This window comes from Rhinatrema bivittatum, chromosome 1 (assembly GCF_901001135.1).
Source record: "Rhinatrema bivittatum chromosome 1, aRhiBiv1.1, whole genome shotgun sequence".
NCBI lineage: Eukaryota > Metazoa > Chordata > Amphibia > Gymnophiona > Rhinatrematidae > Rhinatrema > Rhinatrema bivittatum.
The window spans coordinates 253,853,287-253,875,868 of NC_042615.1; the positions used below are offsets into that span (position 1 = coordinate 253,853,287).

Genomic DNA, 22,582 nt, shown 5'->3' on the forward strand with positions numbered 1-22,582 from the left:
TTTTTGTTTGTTTACTTATGCACAGCAGCTCGGATTTCAGTGGATGCAATTTTAAACTTGTGCATATTTAGTCACGATGTGACTGTAAGTGTGCATTCAAATTTGAAACAGCAAAACCTTGATTAGAAACCATTGTGAATATCAACTGAATGTCATCTGCAAAAAGGAGACTATTACAAAATCTTATATCACTGTTGCCACATAGGCTAAATAGATATTAAACAGTAAAGGTGGCAATACAGTCCCCTTTGGTACTCCAAATATTGCCGAGTGCTTACCCTCCATAGGATATCCCGTGTCCTATTCTCCGAAAAAGATAACATTCAAGTCAAGACACTGCCTTCAATGCCAATTATCAGGCAGCCTCTGCCACATTATCCTATGTCTAAAGGTGTCAAAAGCAGCAGACAGGTCAAGCAATAAGAAAAGGCTGTATCTCTCCCTGTCCTCTTGCATCCACATAGCATTTATTACCATCTCAGTATCTTGACTAACTGGAAAGCCTGATCGGCAAGGCTGGAGAACTCCCGCAGGAAGACCTAGGACTCACCCCAGCAGCTTCTCATACTTACGTGAGCTGGTTTCCTTCTCCTTTAAGCCCACGCCACAGGACCATCTTTAGGCTTGCACATTGTGATAGCCATGGACCTGGTGGGAGGGTCACGCTGTTTTCACCTGCATAAAGACGGCCTTGGCGGGCGCTAACTGAGATTTGATAAACAAGGAATATGACAGCAAATAAGAACCGTAATGCCCATCTAGTCTGCCCTATTGAATTCTTAGTGCAATGGTTTTCTTTTGCTGGGGTAAGTCACAGGAAGTGCTGGATGACAGTGTGTGAGGTTATAAATTTCATTGCTGGGAGGAAACTGAGTCCCAGTTAAAGCTTTTTCATTGAGAAATGTAATCCAGTGTGGTGCAGGAGATCCTGCTTTCAAATGCTGACTGGCATACTTCCGCTGTATGATTTGTGGACAAGTCACTTAATCTTCTGTCTGTTTACTCACTTATATAATTTGATAAAAAAAAAAGAATCATGCAGTAACTGCTATGTAGGTAAAATGCTTTGAGACGATGCTTAGGGGTGACCAGATATGTTGTGTTAAACTTTAAATATTAATGATTGTTACAGATACCGATGCTCAGAATTTGTTCAGCAAGGTGCCCGTCTGATTAAGGCTATGATTTAGAACTCTTGTCACTTTTTCCCCTAAGAACAGCTGTCGGTGAGAGATGTTCTTTAAAGCAAAAAAGAGCATGCAGGTACACGGGCCTTCTTTCCTGATACCTGCAGGAGCATCTTATTAACATCGCTGATTAAATTACAGTACTCACATAAATTGTCCCGGGCCTCATTATATTGCCTGTTGATTTTTGCCTTCTGAGAGGAATAGCATGCTGGTTAGGCTGACCTGGTTAACCGTGCACAGGGGAGGAGGCGGCCCCAGCTGGAGTATTAAGACTTGAAAGTACATCCAGCAACAGCCGCAGTGGCTACCCTGAAGCTGGTGGGCTTTCCCTTTCGGCTGTACGGTACTGAAATTAGTGTATAAGAGAACAAATGCCGGCAGGTTGCTTTCTATCACTTCATCTCTCGTGCCCACCCTGGGTCCCATTTCTGCTGCTGCTCATACGCAATTGAAATTCACTCAGCAAGGGAGCCTTGTGAAAGGAAAAAAAAAAAAACAAACCCCTGAATGTTCTCCAGCATTTCTAATTAGGCAATGGCTTGTTCGCCAGAGCATGGGTTGCTATGGCAGCAGAGGATTAGAGCATACCGTGCCTGCTGTGCTGGACCAGGTAAATGAAATGAACCTTGCATGCCATCCTTCTTGCAAATAGCCTTTCATTTCTTCAGCATGAGCATGGTGGTGGTTTGAGATCATAACGATGAGTGAGAATATGGCTGCCTGATGGGGGAGAGTGGTGACTGCTAGTTGGGTGTTTGGACGGTGAAGGAGAGTGAAGGAGAGTGAAGTAACGCAGTCTGAGGTTTCAAGTCCGGAGGATGGCACGGGCAATGATTAATCATGGATCATATCAGCTAGTATTTCTGTAAGTATGTAAATGCTCTTTTAATGTATTTTATAAAGAGTAAGAAAGCTTTCAGCATCCAGAGAAAGTAAAGCCCGCAGGCAGTCCAGCTTTAATATTTTCCTTCATGATGAAAAACTCTGGGGGGGGGAATGTTGACAGGTCCTCAAACTCTGTCCTTCAGATCCTCAATCCAGTTTGGTTTTCAGGATTTCCACGCAGAATTATGCATGCAATCTGTTTGTATACAGTGCTGGTGATTTATGCAAATAGATCTCATGCATATTCATTGTGGAAATCCTGAAATCTGTCTGGGTTGCAAGTTTGGGGACCCCTTGTTGTAGACTACACTAAATGCAGTGTGTTAAGGTTCGGTCTCATGATTGGGATAAGTCGCAGGAAGTTCTAGGTGGCAGGGTATATAGAGTTGTCAGCTGAACCCAGAGAGGTTGACACTCTTGAGTTTTGCTCCTTTGCATGTAAGGGACTAGAAGTGTGGAGTTTTTCTCTTATAAAGTAGGCCTACATCTCCATACATGGGGCAAAACCGAGAGTGAATGAGCCTCTCTGTGTTGACTTGGGTGAGGTGGCTACCCATAGGGGGCAATTTTAAAAAGCATTTAGACACTCAAAACTGGGTTTTACGCACATAAATGCACTTTATCTGTGTAAGTGGGCTTTTGAAAATTGCTATAATATATGCCATAGAATTGTCCATAGGATTTACTTGCGTAAGTGGCATTTACATCTGTAACTCTTTTTAAAATTACTTCCGAAGTGTAATTTTAAGTAAGATTAGGGTTCATTGCTGGAGTAAGTTACAGAAAACTCTGGCTGGCAGTGCATGAGAGAGACCTGGGAGAATGCATAATTTGCACAGTTCCCCTCCTGTACTGAAAGGGCCTGTGACTGTGATGCCATTAACTTTGCTAATTGCATTGCTTAATAATTTCCTTACTTCTGTTACTATTTATGAAAAGTGATAATCAGAGATTGACTTATTCAGTAAACCCTGACCCTTCATATGATTAAACATTTCTGATTGCTTATTTATATTAATAAATGATATGAATGTATCCCCTGTCTCCAGTCATAACTTTGTCAGTATTGCTTAGATTTGGACAATAAATAAACCGTAGAGAATGAATTGGTTAACAAATTTGTAATTGACTTTAACTAGCTATTTGGGATAGATAAAGCAGTATCGTAGCTCAGAGTTGCTGTTTTAATGTTATTCTGGGTATTTTTGTTTGAGCTTTTGTAGAATTTCACCCATCCAACGTAGATTTCACTTCTGTTGTCTTGTATGGGAATGGAGGGGTATCCTAGTGGTTAGAGCAGCCAGGATTTAAATCCTGCTGACATTCGTTGTGACCTTGGGCAAGTCACTTCACCCTCCTGTGCTTCAGGTACAAACTTAGGGCCTGGTTTACTAACGTTCTTCTCTCATTCCATGTCTGTGGAAAAAATGCTTAGTAAACAAGGCCCCGCCATGGGATAGGGAAATACCTGAGTGTAATCTGCTCTGAAGTGTCATGAAAGGCAGAATGTAAATGTAAAAAATTTGTTTTGTATCCCAGTTCCTTACCTTCGATTTGGTATATAGTATGTCCAGATTGGTTCATTAATTCTGGAGCTGTGACCATTTCCCCAAGCAAAGCATTCCCATGCCATTTGGTGACCTTTGACTTAAAAATGACCTTTAAGGTCACCTCTTAGGATGCCACCCATCCATATCTTTTGTCACCGTATGTACAACTGATCTAGCCCGGATGGCAGCTTTTAGCATGCGATGCCTGGAACTCTTTTCTGAAGCACCTTTTGGTGGTTGACTGCTAACAAGATGTATTTTGTTCTGCAGGCCAGGGGCAGCAAACCACCTTTTTGTTTGGGAGAGTGCATGCAAATTCCCCACAATTTTATCCTCAAATCTGAGAGAGAGGAGGGGTCTCTATTGCATGTCTTTTTGATGACTTGACAGCTGATGGGTGTCATCAACATAGTCTCGATTCTCTAAGCAGGAGGTGTAGGGGGTTCATTAGATTTTTATTTTCTGTTACCTATGGGTGTTTGTTTTTTTTCTATAAGCCAATACCTTGGTATCATTAAAAAGGAATGGTGACAAGAAACAGCCTTACCTGATCCATGTAGTTACATTGAAACTGTCTAAAGATTTTTCAGAATCTATAAAATTGACAAAAATGGTGCTGTTCACTTTGACTGAGTGTTCAAAGGTCTGCCTAATGAAAAAGATTTGATCAATGAAGCTTTTTCACTGCCTGAAACCGGCTTCACCCTTCCAGATAACATTACTGACTGTGGCTGAAATTCTTGTGATTTTGCTGAAGGCCTTGCCAGTGATGAATAACAATGCAATTCTTCTCCAGATACTACAGCTCCCAGGATCTCCTTTCTTATGAATGTAGCGAGACCCCTGGTTCACTGGGGAGCCAAATCCGGGGTGCTCTGAAAACCCTAAGGCCTATCTTTCTTTCACACTGGAAAATTACACAGGCACTGGGGTAACAGGCTTCCTCTGGCAGGAAGGAGTTTAGACCTCTGGGGCCCCTAGTGCAGTGGTAGGCAACACAACTCAGTCAATAAAGTACACTACTGGACCATGGATACTCTCAGTGGCTGACTGTAGCAAAGGTCCAAGGCACCAATAAATGAAACAGCAGAGTCCCATTGTGGTGTTTAACTGAAAAAACTTTGCTTCAACTTTAAAAGGATGATCCAAGAAACTATGGCAAAAGTCATGAGTAGTAAAATAAAAATCATCCCAAGCATTACAATGGCTTCTTTGTCCATATTGCATTTTCTAGTCACTCTTCTTCCTGTAACTGACCCACAGTCTCCCCTATCCCTTCCCCATAGAGGGTGGGATGATTGTATTCATTCAAAATCATAAACGTGGGGGATGGGGGACAAAACACCAAATCTTCCAAAAAGAGACATTTCGAAGTATTTCTCCAGAGTCCTTTCCAAAAATCAGTAGCTTCATCCCCTGTTCGATGGCCATGGGTAATCAAACAGCCAAACTCCAATGACCAGCCCCCAGGACCTGTCTTTCTTTCACACTGGGGAACATTTCACAGCCACTGGGGTGCTGGGATTCCTCCAGCAGGGAGGAGGTTTATACCTCCAAGGCCCTTAGTGCAATGGGGACAATGCCACTCAGTCCCTAAATCATACATACGGGTCAATGAATACTCTCAGTGGCTGATTATAGCAAAGGAAACTGACCTTACTGTGAAAACTGGTCTCAGAAAATCCAACCATTTCTTTTCCTAACTTATCCCCCAAAATCCTCACCCTTTGCTGTTTACTGAGTGCAAAGGTGAAAATCAGAAATCCAGCTCTTGAAAACCAGGGGTTTGTCTGTCCTTCAGGGTCTGAATAACAAAATCCAGCTGCATTCTGAACTTCAAAATACAAGCTTCTCCAAAGCTCCAAACTCCTGGGTCAGTCCACTGCATAGCAGCAAAGATCCCCTCCTTGATAAGTCTGCCTTGGGAACCAAAAGACTACACCAACTCCCTTCCTGATCAGTCTGCCAAGGGAGCAGAAAGACCCTTTGCACGTGCTCAGGGGGAATTTATGTCCCCCGAGGCACCTCCCACAAAAAGTGATGGAGTAAAAGGAAGGGGAGGGACTCCAAAAATGCCAAGCCCTAAAAATGCTGAAAAACAGGGCAAAAATAGTAGCAGGGGCTACAAGAAGCTTTGACGACGACAACCAGTTTTCCATTTTCTAGGATGTTGTCAGTATATTAGAAAATCTTGCAGGGGATCTTAGGTGTTCTGCCTCTTCCGCTTTTAGCATCTCTGGGCAGATCCCATCATCGTCTAATGCTTTGCCATTGTTAAATGCCTTAGTGGAGTCCCTAACTTCTTTCAGTAATGTTGTCTAGATTGATGGCCATATCTTTGGCTTCTTGAATATCTTTTGCTGGCTCTGGTTTGTTTAAGATGTTTTGGAAATGATCTTTTCATCTTGAGATCTTCTGTCTCTCACTGGATATAAGTTAGCCATCCTGGTTCTTCTGGGACATGTCCTGATTTGCTCAGAAGTGGCCCTTTAGGTATTAAGTGATTTTATATAGGGTCTTCACATCTTGTCTACTTGCTGCTTTGTCTGCTTCTGCTGCAGGTCCTTTGAAGTGCTATTTATCATACCTTGCCGTGTTTTTCACTTCCTTGTCTTTTTCTACAAATACTCTGAATATCCTCTTTTAATTGAGAGGGTCTTAGAGACCAACTTATGTTTCTTTTCCTATTACCGGTCTTCAGTTGCCCTCTAGAAGCACTGGGATATCCACTCTTCCTTCTGTTTTCCAATAGCCAGGGACAGTAACTTCTGCTTCTTGCATTGAATGATATGTACAGTTATTTCAGTCCCATTTTGTACTGTTCTTAAGAGCAATTTTGAATTCCTGGTTGATATCTGGGACTAGCACAGAAGGAGGGCGGAGTAAACAGCACACACATATAGATCAATAGCAACAAAAATAATGTGTGGCAAACAATATACTGATCAATAACAATCAACAGAAATATTTTTTATTTTGCATATGCACACATCAGTTGTGCACAATATTGAACTCCATAGTAAATGGTATTGTGTAAATGAAGGACCCCGACACGGCCGTGTTTCGCATCAGGGCTGCGTCAGGGGGACCAGATTATTCACAAATTTGTATTATGTATTGAAGGTCAAGATGTATAATCGTTTCTCAAAGATAGTGTGCAACACGGGAAAAAGTTTAATAAAAGAAGAAGAATTTTATGGAGCCACGGAAGAAGCCGTGACGCGCAATGAGTGAATCACCTTAGTAAGCTTGGAGTGCACAAGGGACTTTCACAATTCAAACAAATGTACTAAGCAAAACAGTAAGAATGCCAGAAACATTGTGAAATCAAAGGTGATTATTGAGTTGAAAGCAGAGCTTTGTTAAAGCATAAACCGGGCCGGGTAGGTCTCTAATTGTAGATTCAATGGAAGAAAGTATGGCAAACTCTTCAATCACGCATCGCGATGTTTCCGGCAGGTTACTGTCTAAAAAGATGGTCTATATGCCTCAATTCTGGAATAAACCATCCAGTTCTGTGGCTCAGGCTGCAGGGCTGGAGGCTCATGTCTGGATCCCCTGCCCATCAGGGCCAGCAGTGCTGTAGGAGATCCAGATTTACATGGCCAAACCAAATCTATGAGAATCAACTATGTACAAAATAAGAGCACTTGTGAAATCTTCATCCTGCTATATAGTGTGATAGTAAATTAAAAGTTTTGAGTGGATCCAAATCTGGGCAGGAGTCTGGGCTGATCCGTGGTACTCCAGGAACGAAAATCAGCAGCTAAGAACCAATTTTCCTTTCCTTGTACGTACCCGGATCAGCCCAGACTGCTGGGATGTACCCAAGCTGCCTTACATGGGGTGGGACCTAGAAAGCCCCGCTCGAAGCACACCACTTCCGAAACTCTCTTGAGTCGGGAGCACTAACATCCAAGCGGTAATGCCAAGCAAAAGTATACAAAGATGTCCAAGTCGCCGCCCTACACAGGATGCAGCCTGAGACCGAAGCGAATGAGCCTTAAGACCGTCTGGAGCCACTCGCCTATGACATATGTACGCTGAAGCAATGGAAGAAAATAGGTTCTTCCATGACAACCCTCGTTCCTCTAGTACCATGGATCAGTCCAAACCATGGGCCATGCCTCCCCTCCAGCAGGTGGAGACAGAGAAAAACTTGAAAGGCACCCACACCCAACCTGCTGTGCCTCCTGCATCCCTTCAGTATTTAGAATATCAAAGCAGAAAAGGACTAGCAATGAATCAAGCAAGATCATAACTATAAACATGAACATATAAACATGTAACTGTATCTTGAGCCTGGGGAGAGAGGGACATTGGCTGTTTTTACTGGAGCACCACTGAAGAATAACCTCAGAGGAGACATCCTTCTAATTTTGGGGCCTGAAAGGGTTCCTGAGTCATTCAGGCATATCATCTGGGGTATGAGGGCTGTTTAAAGAGGGAAAGTATATGGGTGTGGGGTGAAGAATTTCAGGAATAATCTGAGAGCTGATGATGAAAGCCTATCAACTGAGATTGATTTATTTACTTAGAAACATTTGATATGCTTTTTGTCAGTTTTGGTCTCAAAGAGGATTACAGCAATTAAGACTTGAACAGGTATAACATGGTTAATGTAATTAACACTGAGCGCTATTGTATGGCATAAGGACCAAGTGTGGGGAGGAATCTTTATTTCTAATGAGCCAGCTGGAGAAAGGGCTGGTTGCATATCCATGCCTTGGCTTTTTTTTTCTAGAATGTGAGGTAGTTTGGTTTCTGGGGGGATGAGTAAAGGAACCTCATTTCAGGTCTTGGGAATATAGCGGCCAATGGCTCTTAGTCTTGTGCAGTTCAGTTTAGCAGAAGTCGAGGTGGGGAGGGTCGGAGCTCTCTAAGGGGTGTAGAAGGCAAGGAGATGGGTGAATTATTCTGGGGCCTGTTGGTTTCAATCTATAGCCAGTGTAGTCTATAGAAGGTAGGTGTGATGTGGCGTAATGGTTTGGCCCCTATCAGGTTTCTGGTTGCCGTTTTTTTTTTGCACGAGCTGTAGTCATTTCAAGATCTGGGAGATACCATTCAGAAGAGAGTTACAGCAATCGAAATGGCTAGTGATTAAATGGATAACCGATGCAAAGCTTGCTGATTGAACTAGTCGCGCAGTTGCTGGATCAGGTGGAGGTACATAAAGGAGGCTCTGACTACTTTAGAGATGTGGGCTTCCATAATGAGGTTAGGATCAAGTTGAAACCCCCCTTTGAGCTGGAGGGGGGGTGGGGGGGTGCCAGATAAGGAGGAAAGGGACCATAGTGGGTGAGCTTGCCTGCTTAACCAGAGGAGTTCAGATTTGGAGGAGTTAAGTTTTGAGTTTATGGTTGATTTTTCTCCCAGAATTGAGATGGCATTAATTTTTCCACTGGCTTTTTCTATTGCTTAAAAACTTATTTATTACTATTTATTTATTTAAATCTTTTCTATGCAGTCATTCAGTAAATTAACCATCACAATGGTTTACAAAAAGGCACATAAAGTAATAGAAATTAGTTTGTGTTGTGTGGATCTGATACAGTCCTAGGTCAAAAGAAGGCCTGCATCCAAGCTCTTTTGAAAAGGCAGAGTTTTAAATAAGTCCTGGAATTCCACTCACTTCTGAAGATCCTTCTGAATCTTCTATTCTTGAGTCAAATCACAAGTACTTCCACATTCAGAGAAGGCAATGAGGAGAGCCCCAGGACCCTGACATTTCAACAATTATGGTTTGCCACAAGAGGAAATGGTCTGGTTAATTGTACTGTACTTGGATTCCATGAAATTGTCTTAAAATCTTGATATACAAGAAATACCTGGATTATGATCATTCAGGCTTTTGGACGTGCAACATTTTTTTTTTTGTACGGAAAAGACCGGCACCAAAAGAGTGACTGGGGACCACTCCTACCCCCAGAGGTGAGAGTGGCTTAAGATACGGTAAGAGGGCATGCGTGGGGTCCCATAGGAGGTAGGAGGGAGTCTGGGGGAGGGGGAGGGTAGAAGAAGGCAGAGGAGCTTCTTTTTTTTTTTTTTTTTTTAATAGTGACAAAAAAACCCCCCAAACAATATTTTGTTCTTCATTTTGAAAACAAAGATGTTATTTCAAAGGATGGCACGCGCCTATTCTGTGACGCTAGTCCAGCCGTACTTAATCAGAACCTTGTCCTCCGTCTGAGTGTTTGTGGCAGTGTATTGAGCAGTGCCTTACACATAAATGCTTCACACATGCTTCATAATACTGTATCCAGCCAAACATCTGTTTCCAAAGAGCTATTTGGCAAATACAGGGGTCTATGACCCTGCAACAGGAATGGAGTTGGGCAGACTAGATGGACCTTTGAGAGGGTCCTTATCTGCCATCAGGTTTCTATGTTTCAAATCAAGTTCTGTAGAAATTATTATTTAACAGTAATAGCATTAGAAAATACTTAGGGTCTCGTCCTTTAGAGAACTATATTTCAATCAGAACAATTTTTTTTTCCGGGGGGACGGGACGCTTGTAGCTTTAAGCCTCGGTGATGTGAGACAAAAAAAGCTGCACTTTGTTACTGTAGTTTTCAAAACAGCCATGAATGTTCCAGCAGGATCATGTGTTTGGAAAGAAAACTATGCTTCAGGCAAAAATCCCTGCAGTGTCATGTGCGCATCACCTTGTCTGCCACTGTTTACCGAGGGAAAACTCTGAAGGACAGTCTGTGTTCAAATAGCTCCACGACTGTACTTTGCTGTCAGATACACAAAAGGGAACAAATGTTTCTGTAGTGAATCAGCAGGGAGGTGCAGGAAAGCAGGCTAATTCTGCATGTGCTGCCCTCCTCAGGAACACGGCTTATGAGCTGCAGTATGCATTCAAATGAGGTGAAAGCTTTTGGGTGGCATTCTGTGCATTTCTCCGGGTAATAGCAAGAGTAGTGCAATGCTATAGGTATTCCAGCCTGAAAAATCACGTGTTCACATTTGCCAGTAGCTTTATTGATCCTGGGGGAAAAACTGGATTCTGAACAGGTTGGGATAACGTTTTATTGCACCAGTGTAAAAATTATCCAGTGACGATCATGTTGCTCATGTGCTTTTGAACCCACTTAAGGTTCCCTTCTTCAGATGTCTAAAACTACTATATTTGTATAATTTTTGCATTGGTATATTGCAACGAATCCATTAACAGGTTTTGACTGACTTGGTTTTTATTTGTTTGATGTATTGATGATTTTTTTTTCCCCCTGTCTCTGGCAGTCTCGCTGAGCAATCTGTCAGAATCCTGCTAAGTACTTACAGTGAGTTCAGCGTGGGTGAAATGTGATTAGACTTGGGGGGGGGGGGGGGGGCCTTGGCATTTGAAGTTCTTTGTTTATGCCTGGCTTGGGCAGGGGTGCCTCACGCTTCACCGTACTTTTTGCTGCCAATTCAGGAACTTGTTGATGGCCAGACATGATGTTTGGAGTGATTTTTTTTTTTTTTTTTTTAACATAATGTAGATGTCTGTCCATTAGGAATCAGAGTGAGGCCTCCAGCTCATTTCACGTGCATGCGTTTTTTCCAACGGCGATAACATGGGGCTTGCTGCCAAGGAGAGCTGGGATTAGAGTTGAAGACCAGTTTTTTAATATTCCATGTATGAATCTTAAAATTGAAATACGGGTTCCCATAAAAGTTCTTATCCATGGTAGTGTGAGTAAAATGATGTTGCCCTTGTAAATGCTCAGCACCGCTGCTTTGTGCCTGTTACTCCACTTGGCTTTTGAGCAGCCGGGATTCTTTAGAACAGGAGTCCTGCTGGATTCATCGTGCACGCAAATTAGATGTTTCTTCCAGCTTGTACTTCATAACTCCTTAATAGCTATTTTGAGGGAATTGGAGAAATAAATAAGTAAAATGATGTCTGCTGAAGTACAGTTGCCCTTATTTTCTTTCAGCCCTAAAGCCAGGAGGGCGCTCATCCAGATAGCAATTGCTCTGGTATGAGCTAAGAGTAGTCAAAGACTACTCAAATGCAACCGCTGCTGGGAAGAGCCGGCTCATGTGGGGTCAGTAGGAGGGAGCTGTGCTGTGAGAAGAGCGGGCCCTGTGCGGCCAGAAAAAGTTGAGAGTGCTGCAAGATGAGCAATGGAAAACAGCTGCACCTTATCACAGGCCTGGCTCTTCTGGCAGTGCTGCTCCTCCTGTCTTCTACAGGGCCCTCCATAGACAGACAGACAGACAGACAGACAGGGTGTGCTGCAGAGTTGCCTCCCCCCTACTGGCCACAAAAAAGTGAGCAAACTATCAACTCAAGTGAAGGGCAACGTGACTAACCATAACACACTATTCAGATTGTATAGGGAAAGGGGTATAATGCCAATTATACCAGCGCTCACACTTTAAGAAGTGCCTGCAACAGCCTGAAGGTCATTTACCCCTTATACAAAACTTTTCAAAAACAATTCAAAAGAATAATTATATAAATGTACTTCACCACAATCTGAATTTAAAACTCTCCAGACCCAACAGTCTATATCTGCAGAAGAGCTGCTTTCACTAGGGTCCGGTTTTAGTGTGCAGAAAATATCAGAGATTTGATTGATTGGTATTTTGTCTTCTTGCAAGTAAGTTTACAGAGCAATAAGGCATTAAGGTCACAGTTTTCTTGTGGAGCCTGCGTTTCAACATAGTTTTTTTGTTTTTTTTTTTATTATTTAGTTTACACGTTTTCATTGGTAGCTCAAGGTGAGTTACATTCAGGTACTGTAGGTATTTCTTTGTTACCAGAGGGCTGATCATCTATCTATATGTGTACCAGAGGCAATTGAAGGGTGAAGTCACAAAGCGTGTCCGTGGGATTTGGACTCTGGTTTCCCTAGTTGTGAGCCTGCTACTCTAACCACTAGGCTGCTATTCCGGATGAACACCAGTGTGGCCCATCCAGTCTGCTCGGTTGAGATTCATCCACTTTGGGTAGATGGCATGGAGGAACAGCCTAGTGGTTATAGCTTCCGGCTAGAAACCAGGGAAACCAGAATTCAAATCCCACTACCCTTCTTTGTGACCTTGGGCAAGTCACTTCATCCTCCATTGCTTCAGGTACTAACTAAGGCCTAGATTCACTAAACTGCGATGATTTATCCTGGGAGGGGCTCAATATCATGCTGGGCAGGCGGGACAGTTCCCAGGGTAGGGCTGTAGCTCACGATATACGCTGTTTAACGCACATTTTATCCCTAGCCCGGCTCGATGAATCTCCCTCTGGGGATAAGGAAAGTAACTACAGCAGCTGAATGTAATCTGCCTTGAAGTGTCACAAAAGACAGAATATAAATCAAATTAATAAAAAAAAAATAAATTCTCGTTATGTAACCCAGCACCAGCTCCCTCCTTCACCATGTCTTTTACGTAACCTTTTAACCCTTTTCCTATTGCTGCTCTCCATGTCCATGCCAAGCATGCCCAAAATCTTACCTCCAATGGTAAGCCATTTTTAGGCCCTGTCATCTTCAACTTTGATTCTTATAAGACCAAGTCTTATAAGGTCAATGCCCAGGGCCCCTTCTGTGTCTTATTACTAAGTTTTGTAATAATTCCCACCTCAGCCAGCAAGCTCAGTAAAATAAATAATAATAAATCAATAAGATTCCAGCTTCTTTATAGTCATTGAAGTTTGGGCTTTATCCTTAGTCTCTCCATGCAGGTCACCCCAAGCTTCTTGGAAATCTGATGCTGTTGTACCACTGCTCTTTGGTATTGCAACCGCTACGCTGTGCGGGTTATGCCAGTGATTCATTACTCTTCCCTTTGCCACTGTGCTGCTCCCACACGTTTTGGAGTTCCAGTACTGGTTTTGGCTCCTCCACCTCTGGGGCCCATTCTATGCGTCTATCATTCTTTTTTTATTTATTTTATTTTAAGTTTTTCTATACCGGCATTCACAATATATATCGCATCATGTCGGTTTACAATTAACAAGTGTAGAACAAGAGGTTATAAATAACATTAAATAACATAGATAATAATGGTGATAGTAAATAGTAGACATTAAACAAGTGAAAGTTAAGTGTTGCAGTTACAATAAAACAAGGGAGTAATATAACTTGGAACAGAAGGAAGAAGCTGGGGTTTAAATAGAGAGAACATAAATGCCTATCGGTGCAATAGAGTCAATAATGAATTGCCCTGATACTGTGGAGTTAATTGCCATGTTAAGGCAGAGTCTAAGTGACTAGTCAAAGACGGATTAAGGTTCAGTTTAGGTCGGGGAATGCTTTCATGAATAGCCACGTTTTGAGTCTTTTCCTAAATGTGGGGAGGCAGGGTTCCTGTCGCAAATCTGGTGGGACGGTGTTCCACAGTGTTGGTCCTGCGGTGGAAAAAGCCCTGTCTCTGGTGGTTATGTGCCGCATGGTTTTGGAATGTGGTACTTGTAGGGATTCTCTGTAGGACTCTCTGATAGGTCTGTTGGAAGTGAATTTTTTGAGAGGAATTTGAAGGTTGAGCTGAGAGTGTTGATGTATGGTTTTGTAAATAATGGTTATGGACTTATATAAGATTCTGTAGTGAATTGGTAGCCAGTGCAGGTCTTTGAGGATTGGTGATATGTGGTCTCTTCTCCGAGTGTTTGTTAATATTCTTGCAGCCGTGTTTTGAACCATCTGAAGGGGTTTAGTGTGAGAAGAGGGAAGACCTAATAGTAAAGAGTTGCAGTAATCTAGTTTAGCAAAGATTATTGATTGAAGAATTGATCTGTAGTCTTGAAAGTGAAACAGTGGTCTTATTCTTCTTAAGACTTGGAGTTTATAGAAGCAGTCCTTAGTAGTTTGATTTATGAATGATTTTAGGTTTAGCCTGTTATCAAAGATAGCTCCCAGGTTTCTTACTTGTGGAGTTTGTAGGTTGGGTGGTGGATTTGTGTAGATGCTACTGTTTTCAGAGGAGATTAGGAGGAGTTCGCTTTTTGAAGCGTTTAGTATTAGATTTAGGTTGGAGAGGAGTCCGTCAATTTTTTGAAGACAAGATTCCCAGAATTCAAGAGTTTTAGTATAGGATTCTTTGATGGGGATGACTATCTGGACGTCATCTGCATATAGATAGTGTTTAAGGTTTAACTTGTTTAGAAGTTGGCAAAGCGGGAGCAGGTAGATATTAAAGAGCGTTGGTGAGAGGGAGGAGCCCTGTGGAACTCCTGAAGAGGAAGAGTAGTGCTGAGATTCTTTGTTGTGTAGTTTAACTTTGTATTTTCTGTTCCCTAAGAATGATTTGAACCACGAAAGTGCTGTTCCTGTTATTCCAATATTTGCTAATTGAGTTAGTAAGATGGAGTGGTTAACCGTATCAAAGGCAGCTGAGAGGTCCAGGAGGATCAGCAAGTAGGCCTGACCTTTATCCAGGCCCATGATAAGGTAGTCAGTCAGAGAGATTAGTAATGATTCTGTACTTAATGATTTCCTGAAACCATATTGGGTCGGGAACAGAATTTTATGTTCTTCGAGGTAGTCTGAGAGTCTGGAGTTAACTAATTTTTCCATCACCTTGGCTATGAACGGGAGATTGGATATTGGACGGAAGTTGGTAGGATCGTTGGGGTTTAAGTTAGGTTTTTTTAAGAGCGGTTTGATGGATGCAATTTTCAGGTCGTCAGGATAGATTCCTTGTGCTAGTGAACAGTTAATGATGTCTGTCAGAGCGTTTGAGATGGTGTCTGGTATTAGCAGGAGAAGTTTGGATGGTATGTGGTCTGATGGGTGTGATGAGGGTTTCATGTTCTTCAATGCCGAGAGTATCTCTGACGTAGAGAATAGTTCGAAGGATTGTAGAGTAGTGTCTTTGTTGTGATGGAAGTATAGGTTGGATGGTTCTGAAGAGTTGGGTCTCAGCTGTGTTATCAGGTTGGAGATTTTGTTGCTAAAGAAGAGGGCCAATTCCTCAGCTTTCTCTTGTGCTAGGTTGGCAGGGATGTCCTGCGTAGTGGCTTGTGTTAAGTTAGATACATAAGCAAATAGGGCTTTGGAATCAAAAATAATATGGTGGATCTTCTGTGCAAAGAAGTCCCTTTTTGTTTTTAATGTGGCGTTTTTGTATTGGTGTAGTGCGAGTTTGTAAGCGGAGAGGGTGGTCGGTGTTGGTGTTTTCCGCCATTTGCTTTCCTTCTGTCGGAGGGAGTGTTTGTGTTTTTGAAGTTCTTCGTTAAACCAAGGTTGTCTTTTGGCAGTGTTCTGTTTGAGTTTTTTTGTTGCCAGTGGACAGAGTTTGTTTGCTGCTGTTTCTGTTATCTTGGACCAAGAGTGAAGGGCTGAGTTGGCTGAGGTGATGTCTATGAGTGGGAGTTCTGGGACCAGATGATTGTGTAATTCCTCTGATGTGCAGGATTTCCTGTATATAAATTCTGGAAGTGTGACACATTTTTTGCTTGTTTGTTCCAACAAAAAGGCCGAAGATATTAGAGTATGGTCAGACCACGGGACTGGTATGCATGTGGGTGGAGTTGAGTGTGAGATGCTTGAGTTAACAAATATGAGGTCCAGGGTGTGGCCTGCTCTGTGGGTAGGTTTGTTTATGATCTGTTTGAAGCCTAAAGCCGACATGGCGGTTAGGAAAGATTCGCAATTGGTTGAGCGAATGGGGTCGTCGACGTGTAAATTAAAATCTCCCAATAATATTCTTTCTGTGAAGAAATATTTTTGGGTGTTGCTCCTACAGCCCCCATGGAGCATAATACTGTGCCCTCTTGCTCTAGGCAAGTATTCTTTCTTTAAAAAAAAAAAAAAAAGATTTGCCTCTTGGGCCCAATTTTATACAGTTGGAATTTTTTAAATAAAAATCATGTTGACCTGGAAATCATGTTCCAGATTAGAGCACCACGCGGTGGGGTTTCCAGCCAGGAGAGAGATTCGTGTCTCATGCATTATCTTGAACTGTAATTCTGCTGTTTCACTGGAAGCTATCTTGAGATCTGGTACTTTGTCAGGGGATGCGGAGACATGACGTAAGGGTGTTTTTCCCTGGAAGCACACAGGATGTTGCAGTAAGCTAAGAGCTGTGTTTATGTTGATAACATTACAAGTGTTTCCTTGCAGTTTCCGAAACAGCAGGGGGGGAGTGGGTGCCAGATCCCTTGGCTTTAGCAGGCTTGCTTCAAGATGCACTTTAATATTAGGAAATGAACACTCATGGTTTCCCAAGTGTTTTACATGAAATGCCTAACTTGGAACTGATCTTTTAATGTACAGAAACTATGCTTTTGATTTATTTAAATAGTTTCAGATAATCTGTTTTAGTGCTTCCCATGGGTGACCAGATGTACCAAGCATTATCCCCATAGACACACAATGGGAACTACTCTTTAGTATGTCGTCTCTGTCCCATGTTTGTAAAATAAAGCAGTCATTTTGTTAGCTCTCAGAATATCAGTTTGGGTGCTTCTTGGCTCAGTCGATTAATTTTTTGGATCGTACTCCCAGATCGTATTTCTTTTACATCTTAGTCCATTTGATTTTTTTTAGGCCTTCTTTGCAGCATGAATACTGCGGAATGTCTTGTGCCGCGGAGAGGCACACCATCAGCTGGAAGGGGTCTGGAATAGGGCAGGGTTTCCAATTTCTGCCCCCCCCCCCCCCCCCCCCCCGGGGCTCTGGTGGTGCTGTTAACGGAAGGCAGTGAGCACCCAACCCCACACTCGCGGGCACCACAGAGACCCCCCACTCCTGCCGGACTTACATGTGAGGGAGGGGGGTGGGACTGGGCTAATTGGTTTTAATTGTTCAGATATAAAAGTGCATTCAGAGCAGCCACGCAATTACAGAGAATCATTTCGTAATGGGTAAGATATAATTAAGTGAGATTGTGGTCCAGTAGTTTTTTCATTTCTTCATGTGTGCAATATTTTTTATTTATTGATGATCTAATTATGTTGCTTTGCATTTTTTAAATAATGTATCTGTCTTTGCAAGACCAGTAGTTTTTTTCTGTGAAATGCCCTGGGTTTTTTTTCCTCATTGTTAATGTTTTAGCCTGCTTTGATATTTCTTGGACTTTTTACTTCCTTTATGTTGGGATTTTAAGCCTTTTATTTCTGATTTACTTTACTGTCTCAAACGGCCAGAGCAGACTTGGGTCCAAGTTTATATAATATTATACAAATAATTTGAATTTTTAACCCACCTTTCCAAATAATGCTCGACAACGTACAGCATTATTAATATTCAGGTACAGTAAGTCACTGCCCCAGAGAGCTTACTCTCGAAGTAGCCACTTGAAGCAGTGGAAGTGAAGTGACTTGCACTTGCTCCTTGCTGTCGAAGAACTGTTTGGCACTAATTCATGCAAATACTGTTCAGCAGATGCTGTGTATACAGTTGCACTATTTGAGGAAAAGGCGGTTAAGGAAAAACAAATTTGCTGGGCAATATTATTAAAGATTTTCAATATGAAAATGTAGGCTTATGCTAAGCGTGCAATATTAAATTGAAAATGTTAGTGGAAGTATGGTTGACTTTTGAGTAGTGCCTATCATGCCTTCTGCAAATACCGAGAGGCTTTAATAGTATGATGATACAGTGTAGAAAGTGTCTCTTCCCTCTCAGAACGACTGTGCTTTAGATCCTGCTGAACAGCGGGTGCAGAGTCCTTCCTTTTAACTTTCCCCTGCCTTCCTTTTGCAGATTGACATGGATTCCTGGTTCTTAGTCCTGTTGCTAGGCAGTGGCCTGACCTGCCTCCATGCAAGCAACACTACCACAGGTGAGCCCCTTTCTTGTCTGTTAAATCATTTAGTACATTGCTGTCTAAATAATGGCCAGATATGAATGAACTACGTGATGAGAATGATGGTTAGGCCTAACTTTTGGAAATAAAGCCAATCTGGGTAGAAATTGGATAAATTAAAATATTCATGCGCTTATTTTTTTTTCCCTCTTATTCATCAAAGTTCCTCTTTAATGACTCTTTTAAAAGGAAGCCACGTTGTGCTTGTGAATACCCCTCAATGTTTAATCTAAAACAAAAAAAATACAAAAGGGTGGTTTCTTGTTTTCCAAGGGCCTTTCATGCCCTTCTGATGAATGATGTCAACCACCTTGTGGTCTACTTGTTACATGCTACTTGCACAAACTAATGACATCAAAGTCTGCCAGAAGCAACCGCAAAATCCTGTTTGTGTATCAGCATTATACTTTTTTTTTTCTTATCAGTCTGCTGTGATTTACTCTATCAAACACCATGGCGTAGTCAATAAACTTGAAATAGATATTTCTTCTTCGGAATCCTTTTCTTGCTCATCATTCATAGTAATCAACCCGTTTCTTGTTGTTGTTCTTCCTCTTCTAACTCCTAGCTGCCTTGTCTGGAGACCAGAACCATAATGACCCTATGGCCAGTATGGCCTTTGGTCAAAGGGCACTCCACGAAGGTCAAATTGAGCTTTGCACCTCTCTCCTTGTTTTCTCCAGCTCCACCCCACTCTCCAACCTCATCCCTTTCTCTGTATGAGAACTGAGCTCTGCCCCCTCCTTCTCTGTATTCTTAGCTCTGCCCCACTCTCCACTTCTACTCCTCTTTCTCTGTATTGTCCAATCCACACTCTACTGCCACACATGGAAATTAGGCTTCACCCGTCTCCAGCTCCGCCTCTCTCTCTCTCTCTCTGAACAGTCAATCCACTCTCTACTACCACACAATATACCTGAGCTCAGTGTGAACTCTCTGCTACCACACATGTCAAATACGCATTTCCTACACTTCAGAGTATTTCCCCATCCTTAGACTGGTTTTTACCTCTAGTTTAATTTATAATTGATCATCAAACTCAGATTTTAGAAGAGACTAGGAGCTCTAATATGCTTCAAATAAAAAAAGATTTAGCATTGACCCCCTTAAACACATTTTCAACAAATAAGGCTGGTAATGGTACAAATAGTGTTGTGGCTGCGTGGTACATGGGTCTCCATCAAGCCATCAACTTGTTCTCCCCTAAGAAATGTATTCAGATTAAAAGTAAGAGATTGGCTCCTTGGTTAACTGATACTCTGAGGACTCTGAAGCAGGAAATGTGCAAAAGTATAAATCAGTGGAGAACAAACTGAAAAGGAAAACACATGAAATATATGAAGAGGCAAAAAAGTCTTCTTTCTTTCTTTTTTTTTTTTGACTGAATCTGTCAGGAATCAAAGGCACTGTTTTAAAATATAAAATATCAACACCAAAGGAGATGCAAAAAGGACGGAAAGGTCCAAACTTAATGATTGTGTATAGAAAACAGAATTTCTTTAATTCAAAGCGGGCAACTCCATTGCTCAAATGTCAGACCATAGCAGTTCTCTTTGGGGTCCCCCGACACGGACCCCGTGTTACGCCCGAAGGCTTCGTGAATGTCACTCTGCATTTAAGTTTCAAAAAAATGTAACTTGTACCTCCCATCACAGCTTTCGGGCGAAACACGGGGTCCTTTTCGGGGGACCCTAAAGAGAACTGCTATGGTCTGACATTTGAGCAATGGAGTTGCCACTTTGAATTAAGGAAATTCTGATTTCTATACACAATCATTAAGTTTGGACCTTTCAATCCTTTTTTGCCTCTCCTTTGGTGTTTGATATATAATATTTGGAGTGCAAACTCTTGGCTCCATTTTTTGTGACCTTAAAATATAAAATAGCCAGCGCTGGTAATGAAGTCCACAGCTGAGACCTGCAATGAATTTGCGAACCATTTTAGGAAAATAAAAATTATTACACTTTACAATGAATCGGATACTGTAGCACTCAGTTCTGTCACCCTATTTATTTAATGTTTATATGTTGCCTTTGTGCCATATTATTAGGGCGACAGGACTGTCATGCCATTATTTTGATGCTGACATTCAGTTCTTTTTACAGCCCACCAAAGAAAGGCCTCAAGGAACTAGGAATTGTTAGTGATGGATTGAAGACCTTATCCAAATGGTTACAGGCAATTAAACTTCAGCTAAATGTGAAGAAACTTGAGGCCCTTTGGATGGGGAAGGCCAGGCCTAGTCATAATTTCAAGGCCATTGTAGATGGCTCAATGTTTCCATTACAAATTGTCCATGCATAAGTTAAAGGTATTTTTTGACTCTGGGCACACACTTGAGGAAAAGATAACCTCCCTAGAGAAGTCAGTCTTTTGCCATCCAAGGATGGTACAACAGTTGCAACCTTATTTGCCATTTAAAAATAGTCCATTTGTTCATTCTGTCTAGATTGGAGTACTGTAACTCTCTAAATATAGGCTTGCTCCAGTGGACTAGCCAAAGCTACGCAGGACCTTACGAAGCAATTTTTGGCCCTGAGACCTGGGGTCGTCTTTGGAGGCAACCTGTGTTATAAGGCATGCCTGTAAATGTCGAGTCAATTTGAATGATGTTAAATATCTATTTCTTACATCTACATTGATTTCTTTTGGCCCCTATACCCTGAGAGCCCTTTCTTCCCCCTCTTTTCATATAGTGGACTTAGGTAATTTTCTTGTTTTGTTTGTTTCTTTGTATTTGTATCTTTCCTGTATTTGTATCTTTCAATTACCTAGCATTGACTTGGTGAATGTCACATCAGGATATTCTACAGAGGAAATGTTCCTAGATTAAATTGACTACTTCATGGAGCAACTGGTACAAGAACCAACAAGGATCTAGTCCTTAGTAGAACACAGGATTTGGTGCGAATAGTAACAGTGTTGGAACCACTTGGCAATAGTGAGCACAACATTATCAAATTTGAGGGAGGGCACTTAAGAAATCTACTGGACAGCATTTAACTTTCAAAAAGGTGGCTATATTAAAATGAAAATGTTTAGAGAAAAACTGGAAGGATATAAACATTTATCAAATATGTTTATATTTGATAAATGTTTATAATCAATAAAAAATAAAGTATTAAAAAAAGTCCTCTCAACTCACCCACGCCACCCATCCCACCTTCCAAAAATGAAAATAAAGGACTGGTAGCAAAAAAAATATTTTTAGGAAACAAACCTACAATATAAGACAAAGAAATAAGAAGGAAAGTCAAACAAAATAACCAGAAGGAATAGCAACAGCAAAGAGCAAAAAGCGAGGAAAACCCGTTCCTCTGGCTCCTAAAAAAAGGATTCCATCTGCCAGAGAGGTGCATTTGCAGAAGGTGAGAAAGAGAGCCTCGAAGTTCTTGGCCTGGAACTTTGCAATGATTTCCCCGAGACAGTGAAACTTGCATGCTCATTGCCTCAGTTGTATGCACACCTATTTCATGCGTGGGCATTAGTGTCGGAAAACACGACTGGCTTTGTAGCCCTTGAGAACCAGACTTGATCATCCCCGGTTTAAACTGTATTGCAATAGGAAGAATTAGTTTGCAGTGCTTATTTTACTTTTAGATTGTTTATAATTTGTTGGTTAATTCTTTTCTTGTATTTAATACAATTAAGATTGTTGGAATTCTATTTACGATATGTGTTGTGTAAATCGTTGCAAGTTATTGGTTAGTTGCAATTAGTAAATGTAAAAGTAACGTAAAGGTCAGCGTGGAGTTAGTGGGAATTCAATTCACTGGCTCTTTTGAAAAAAAAACCAAAACCCCAAAACTTGTGAAGTTCTGGGAAATGGCTTAGTTTCCAGTTTAATAGCATAAATTCTGTGACATTTACAATTATCAAAATTGCCATCAACTATTTTGAATAAGTAATTTTTGAATGCGACGACCACATCTGATGTAAATGCTTTTAAAATGTATGATATTTTAAAAGTAAGCGATTGTAAAAGTCTAAAGCCTTTTGTGGGAAGTGATGATTAACTTGTAAGCCCAAGTGCTCCTGATAGCCTTAATGAGTGGAAGTGCTGACTGAAACGAGCATGCCGTTTTCATTTCCATTGATCTGTAAGATTTTTTTATTCTATTGAACTAATTAGGTTCTAGGACTATTATATGTTGGGTTTTGTGTTTTTTTGGCTTATAAACTTGTTTAACCATCTTGCCGTTTTTGAAAAGGTTT

General features: G+C 41.5%; 1 protein-coding gene across 6 annotated transcripts in view; it reads left to right on the forward strand.

Moving 5' to 3' along the window:
* PTPRA (protein tyrosine phosphatase receptor type A) overlaps positions 1–22,582 on the forward strand; it is a 435,489-nt gene that overhangs the window by 256,306 nt on the left and 156,601 nt on the right. For all 6 annotated transcript variants that reach the window (XM_029593639.1, XM_029593630.1, XM_029593649.1 and 3 more), the window contains one exon: positions 18,265–18,343. In XM_029593639.1, coding sequence (XP_029449499.1) covers positions 18,271–18,343 — 73 coding nt within the window. In that variant the 5' untranslated portion in view covers positions 18,265–18,270. The remainder of the gene's footprint in view (positions 1–18,264; positions 18,344–22,582) is intronic.